The sequence below is a fragment of the Astatotilapia calliptera genome, chromosome 4, assembly GCF_900246225.1.
Source record: "Astatotilapia calliptera chromosome 4, fAstCal1.2, whole genome shotgun sequence".
NCBI lineage: Eukaryota > Metazoa > Chordata > Actinopteri > Cichliformes > Cichlidae > Astatotilapia > Astatotilapia calliptera.
This window is the reverse complement of record NC_039305.1, coordinates 26,944,492-26,951,268: the sequence shown is the minus strand read 5'-3', so window position 1 is coordinate 26,951,268 and position 6,777 is coordinate 26,944,492. Positions and strand designations below refer to the sequence as shown.

The 6,777-nt window shown below is 40.1% G+C and overlaps 1 protein-coding gene across 1 annotated transcript; it reads left to right on the top strand.

The window, feature by feature from the left end:
• Window positions 1-925: 925 nt before the first annotated feature.
• Window positions 926-6,527, top strand: LOC113021281 (glutaryl-CoA dehydrogenase, mitochondrial-like). The gene is made up of 12 exons (XM_026165856.1): window positions 926-1,174; window positions 1,399-1,514; window positions 1,810-1,842; window positions 1,956-2,096; window positions 2,221-2,283; window positions 2,672-2,842; window positions 2,978-3,107; window positions 4,235-4,451; window positions 4,571-4,674; window positions 4,801-4,926; window positions 5,290-5,450; window positions 5,663-6,527. The coding sequence occupies exons 2-12, from the start codon at window positions 1,412-1,414 to the stop codon at window positions 5,734-5,736; spliced, it is 1,323 nt and encodes a 440-aa protein (XP_026021641.1). The 5' UTR covers window positions 926-1,174; window positions 1,399-1,411; the 3' UTR covers window positions 5,737-6,527.
• The last annotated feature ends 250 nt before the right edge of the window (window positions 6,528-6,777 follow it).

Genomic DNA, 6,777 nt, shown 5'->3' with positions numbered 1-6,777 from the left:
CAAAGACAAGTGAGCTCCCTGGAAGTTTGCCTCAGGTATGCTTTTATCCACACCTGCCTAGGTGTGGCCAATTAGCACCAGCTGAACACATTGAGATGATTAGGGGCTGCAGAGGGACGTAACAGACGCTATGGATTCAAAAAAATAGCTTAAGTATTACTGTATAACCTATAATAACTTTATTTATAAAACGCTTTCAAACTAAGTGCTGAACAGCTATTTGAAGAGATAAAAACAATAAAGAATATGCATAATCATTGACACTGATTTAAAAAATCTGATAGAAACTAAGATGCTATCAAATAAAACAAACAATATTTAAGTGTAAATATGTGGTGTAACAGATCTTGTGATTTGAAATCAAAAGAGACATAAAATGAAGGTATCTTAATCATACTCACAGCAGTCTCACTACTGTGTTGTCCTCTTACCTCTAACCTATTTTGGCAGATGGCTGCTCCTCCCTGCCTGCTTATGCTGGAAGTTTCTTTCTGTTAAAAGAAAGTTTTTCTTTCCCACTGTCACCAAGTGCTTGTAGTTTCTTTACCTTATAAAGGGTGACTGTTGTTGTGATTTGGCATTATTCAAGTAAAACTGATTCGAATTGAAAGGAAATGTTATTAGGGAGCAGACAATTACTAAACTGCGCTATTTTAAAATTCCTCAATTGATAGTAAAATCCATTTGTAAAAAAAAAATCTTAAAAAAAAAAAAACCGAAAAACGAAATTATGATCTGGCGTCCACTTCCTGGAATTAGGGTGTTGACATGATCTTTCCTTGTAGCGATCACGCTTTTATTTTGGGAAACGGGAGCACAAACTGCCACTCCCCCGCTAATGAGCCAATCAGAGTGCGCTACAGCTGCCGAAGAGTCATTTAAAGTCGGTCATTTTCAGTGATAATAAATGGCCACAAATAAGCCGAGCGGTTGTAGTGTTACCTTTTTGGTCTCGGATATTATGTGTGTAACCTTCATTAGAAAGATGATTGATTCTATGTGGGAATAGTGGAGTACTGTTCAGTCAGAGGCGTATGGTTAAGGCATTATGTCACACTTGTCACGGCCTTTGCGTGATGACGTAGACTGAATGTGTTTACGTCCAGTCATGTAAAAGTCATCCAGGGAACCTAAGAAGAGCTAGGTCGAGGATAAGTTGTTCCACTTGACGCAGGTAAAACTTGGTCTTACGGCTGTCATTGGAGTATTAACAGTTATTCTCAACACAGAATACATTTTTATTTTAGCTATTTGGAAATTAGCACATTAATTCCCAAGTTAGTAGTGAACTAGCGCTGTTAGCTTTTAGCTACAGAAGTTACCTAATGTAGCACTGGTTAGCCTGACTAGCCTAAGTGATAAAGAATCGTGGATCTTAATGGTCTTCTTATTTTCTAGACCCGTTTTCGTCATGGCATTGAGAAGCGCTGTGTGTCGTCTCTTAGTCAACCCTCACAGATGTGCTCTCATCACAGCTTCCAGAGCACAGGGAACTGCAGCACCTATCACACACGGTTAGTACGTGTCGTTATGATCAGCATGATGTTCAGATTTATCATTTAAAGTTGACAGCCACAGGGAGAAATACAATGGTTTTAAGTTTGAAGCTGCGCTTGATACAGAAATAAATATACCTTCAGTTCAGATAGTGTTCTCGAAATGACACTTGCATTTCCATTTGCTTTTTTTATAGAGGGAAAAAAACAATATTTTATCGTATATTAGGATATATTAAATAGTCACAAATCCTTAGTTCATAGTATTAATGTTTTTCTGTTGCGTGTTTTTGTTGTTGTTGTTCCTTCACAGATGCAGAGAACACAGAGCAGAAGCCTAAAGCACGTACGTGTTCACTTTAAGAAAAAATTCTGAATAACATTTGTAAATTGTACCTTTAACCCAGAACCATTTTTTTAGACTTTAAGTATTAAATTGCTTCTCTAAATGCCTGATAGCGAAGGTCCAGTTCGACTGGCGTGATGCCCTGGACCTGGAGGGTCAGTTAACTGAGGAGGAGATCATGATCAGAGATTCCTTCCGGACCTACTGTCAAGAGAAACTCATGCCTCGAATCCTGATGGCGAACAGAAACGAAGGTGAGAGAGAGCTTTTTATTTACCCACATGTATATGCAATTAGATTGCTCATTTAGTGTTGTATTACACACGTGTTGGCTACATAACTGCACATCATGTCTGGTTTTGTCATTTTTATGTCAAGTGTTCCACAGAGAAATCGTGTCAGAGATGGGAGAGATGGGTGTCCTGGGTCCAACTATTAAAGGTCAGTCCAGTCACGTGTTGGTTTTAATGAAAAGCTGTAAACTCTAATCGTACTTCAGTTGCAAAACAGGCTTTTCTTCTTCTTTTTTTGTACATTAATGACACAGCATGGACTGTGGACCTGTGCACACTGAAGTTGTGTGCAATGTTTGCTTTTGGGAAGTCTCAATAACAAACGTTTTAGCCTTTTACACTTTTTTCCTCTTTTTATATAATACTTAACATTATTTTTTGTATGTCTAAAAAGTGTTTGGAAAGAGAGTTACTGTATTTTGCTTTCTTTCCAAGCTCTTTAAGCTTCTATGACCTGGATGACTGAGAATCTACACAGATATGTCCTCATTTTATGCACTGTCACTGCTGCTCTTCTTCCTGTGTTGAATGCTAAGGTTACGGCTGTGCTGGGACAAGCTACGTGGCCTATGGTTTGATCGCCAGAGAAGTGGAGAGAGTGGACAGCGGCTATCGTTCAGCCATGAGCGTGCAGTCATCTCTGGTGATGCACCCCATTAATGCCTATGGAACAGAAGAGCAGAAACAAAAGTACCTCCCCAAGTTGGGTAAGAAGGGAAAAGAGTAAAAATACTTTATCAACAATAATTCTGATATTGACGGTTTAACTGTGAAACTCCAATGCAGACCTCATGAGCGCTCAGGTATACGTCTTACTGACTGTGTGATCCACTCTGCCCCAGCTCGTGGAGAGATCCTGGGTTGCTTTGGGCTGACGGAGCCTAACCATGGCAGTGACCCCGGAGGCATGGAAACCAGAGCCAAATACAATCCATCCAGTCGCACCTACACTCTGACTGGCTCCAAGACATGGTAAGCAGTGTCACAGTCCTTCTAGGACACATCTAACCACACAGCAGCCATATTAAAAATACATTTGCCAGTTATTTTGGGTTAACAAGCCCACGCCACATATTTAAATTACTGGAAGTGTGCAGTTTTGTGGTTCCCGCATAGAAATCCTGGTAGAATTGTATACAATCTACTGAAAAGTTGTTTGGTGGTAACTTTGACCCAAAATAAGGTTTAAAAGTATTTTCCAAAACCGACATTACTTGTTCGACACGTGCATAATTTACAGTATTACTCAGTTTTATTCAGCCAGGGCTCACACGATAGCTCTGACTCATCCCACAAGAACACCGAACAAATGCAGTGCAAATTCTCAACCACGTGCATGTGTCTGCTGGCCTGGCTGCAAGAAAGCAGATGATTGGCTCTTTGACAGGAGGGCTTGAAGGATTAATAATGCGTTTGGAAGTTATTTTGAGAGATGCACCCCATTAATGCCTATGTGTCCATCTTTGCCTTATCATGTTTTTCTAAGTGTAAATATATGACATGTTGATTGTATTCATAATATTCTGAATGTTTTCTCTGTAAATTGCAAAGTATAAACAGAGTTGACTTGTTTGTTCTGGTACAATCGGTTTTAACCGCGTGTGTGTGTGTGTGTGTGTGTGTGAGTGTGGGTTTGTTTTTTGATCTTCTTTCACTTCTTGTAACCTCTAAGAATTTTCCTACTTAGTGTGTTATGTCATTAGATGTACACACGGGGGAGCTCTTCACAGCTAAAACAGTAACAGTGTAGTGTTTAATACTAAAGTTTACTAGTGTCGTTTTTATTGTTTTCAGGGCCATACCTATCCTATCTTTGTTTAGCAGTTAAAATAAAATTTAATTCTGTAAAACTTTATGTGCAATTTACATCTTGTAGCACAATGAATTTACACCCCCCCCCCCCCCCCCCCCCCCCCAAAAAAAAAAAAAATCGTGACATTTTTTTGTAATTGGTCAAAACTGGTTGATTTCTTATGGTAACAACCATCCACAAAGCTACAGTATGATACTATAAAATATAGGTGTTCTATGTGCTTTATAAAAAAACAAACAAAAGTTGTCATGTGTCTTGATATTGTTTCATTTGCTTTCTCTTTCAGGATCACCAACTCCCCAGTGGCAGATATAGCCGTAGTCTGGGCCAAATGCGACGACGGGAAGGTTCGCGGCTTTATTTTGGAGCGCGGCATGAAGGGCCTCTTGACACCAAAGATCGAAGGGAAGTTCTCCTTGAGAGCCTCGGCCACCGGGATGATCCTCATGGACGAGGTGGAGGTTCCTGAGGAGAATCTGCTGCCTAAAGTATCCGGCCTGGGGGTGGGTATAGTAGCATGTTTAGAAAATGTTATTTCATCCCTTTGTTTTATGCGATCACTAACTTATTACTTATTAATTGAATAGTTTCTGTCACTCATGACTACTGTTTGTTGTTGTAGGGTCCCTTTGGCTGCTTGAATAACGCCCGTTACGGTATCGCATGGGGTGCTCTGGGTGCTGCAGAGTTCTGTTTCCATGCAGCTCGTCAGTACACGCTCGACAGGTCAGATGAACAAATTACATTTTTTTTTTAATCCACATTTTTAAACTCTATTTAATTTACTTATCTTAATGTAGTGTATTAATTATTCTTAATAACATTGTTTTTGTTTTTTTTATTCCACAACAGAATCCAATTTGGAGTACCATTGGCAAGAAATCAGCTGATGCAGAAAAAAATGGCTGACATGCTGACAGAAATCGCCATCGGCCTGCAGTCCTGTTTGCAGCTGGGCAGACTTATTGATGAGAAGAAGTAAAAGCACCTCTATCCTCTAACTAAAGGGCATTAGATGGGATGCAGCAGACTCTTAGCACCTCTTGCTATCCTTCAAACTAAATAGTCGCTGTGGTCTCTTTCTGTCAGGGTGACGAGGGGAAAAACATCCCTCAGTGCGTCTCAGAAGTGTCGTGAGTCAATAAAGGGCTGAAAGCTAAAAGAGTAGAGCCTGAATGTCATCGAAATGATAAATATTTGATTACCTAAGGTTCAGTCTCATTTTGGGTGTCTGTAGTGTAGTCATGTGAAGGTATTGGGTACAGTAAAAAGATACAAACACAACTTCATTCACACTTCATTGAAAAACAATGCTTAAGAAGTCTGTTGCTTCCTTAACAGAGCGTCTCCAGAGATGATATCCATGCTGAAAAGGAACAGCTGCGGTAAAGCCCTGGACATCGCCAGGCAGGCCAGAGACATGCTGGGAGGAAACGGGATAGCCGACGAGTACCACATCATCCGCCATGTCATGAACCTGGAGGCTGTCAACACCTATGAAGGTGAGGACTTGTTTGACAGTCTGAATATGTGTTTAAGTGCGCTACGAGGTTTGGTTTTGATTGAGCAGATTATGCACCAAAAAAAAAGTCCATTTTAACTAAATTGCCTCATCACTAAGTGAGTCGTTTTGTAGGAGCGCATTAATCCCCAGCAGCAGCCATCTGTGCCCCCACCTCCACATGAGTAACCCCTGCGTTATCTCCTCCTCCAGGTACCCATGACATCCATGCCCTGATCCTGGGCAGAGCCATCACTGGATTGCAGTCCTTCACTGTGGGCAAATAGTTCTTCTGTTTTCCCAAAACAACAAGACAGCTGTCAGAAATGCAAATTGCATCAAAACCGTTAGAAGTCACGAGCAGGCTTCAGATCGCTTATGGACGTAATTGATTGTAAAAAGCATACGTGAGTGCGTTATTTAGGGAAAAACGTGTCATGTTTTGAACATGTCAATCAAGGTTTGTAGAGCGTAAATACTTCAGAAGAGATTCTTTTACACCCTAAAGAACATTTTTTCACAACAGGAAGCGACTTTATTGATTGTTTTACTGAAAAAACACGTATTTTGAATAATTCCAACTAAGCTCAAGATCCAGACTCACTGGCGTTATAGTTGCGTTAAAAAGATAAAACTGTCGTTATGAAGCTACAAAACATAAATGCCTGTTTTGCTTGTGAAGTGTCATGCATTTGAAATGTTGAATTGGTGTGTCAGACACAGTATACTGTGATTACTTGTAGCACTTTACAGGATCTAACACTAATGGATCATAACTTTGCATGATTTGCGAGAGGTCAGAGTTGTTGATCAGCGCTCAAATAAACATTAAAAAAAACAAATGTCTGTACAGGAAGTGACGTTCAGGTTGGATGAGACCGGCTACATCTTTTTGCCCTGCTTTCATTTCCGTTTTGTTGACAACTTCAAGACTTTTTATCTAAATAAAAGTAGAAGAATGTGAGGCATTGTTATATTTGTACATGATTAAGAGACAACGTACAAGTTACATACAAGACTTCATAAAGTGTGAAAATAATTTGTGTGTCTGACGGGAAATAAAAGTTGTTCAGTTTAAGCTGACTTCAGGATTCTTTCTTCTGTCCACGAGGAGCTTAATGCCACCTCTCAAATCCAAGCTGTCTTTACCTTTTCCTCATCTAAATGAATGTTGCTGCCCTATTCGGGTTGGGTGCGGATTTCACTGATAATCCTCGTCTCACTTTGTTGTAGTTTAATCTTTCTCAGATGACACAGCACATGTGGAGCAGATCTCTGCACCTGTGTGACTCAAAAATGTCAGGACTCCTGATCCTGTTTTTCAGTGA

What these genes read in the sequence shown, in the direction of transcription:
- LOC113021281 (XM_026165856.1), top strand. Translation starts at nt 1,412, where the DNA reads ATGGCATTGAGAAGCGCTGTGTGTCGTCTCTTAGTCAACCCTCACAGA. An exon ending in AGAGCAGAAGCCTAAAGCAC is followed by an intron (nt 1,843 to 1,955) that starts GTACGTGTTCAC and finishes AATGCCTGATAG; the next exon opens with CGAAGGTCCAGTTCGACTGG. An exon ending in CTGACTGGCTCCAAGACATG is followed by an intron (nt 3,108 to 4,234) that starts GTAAGCAGTGTC and finishes TTTCTCTTTCAG; the next exon opens with GATCACCAACTCCCCAGTGG.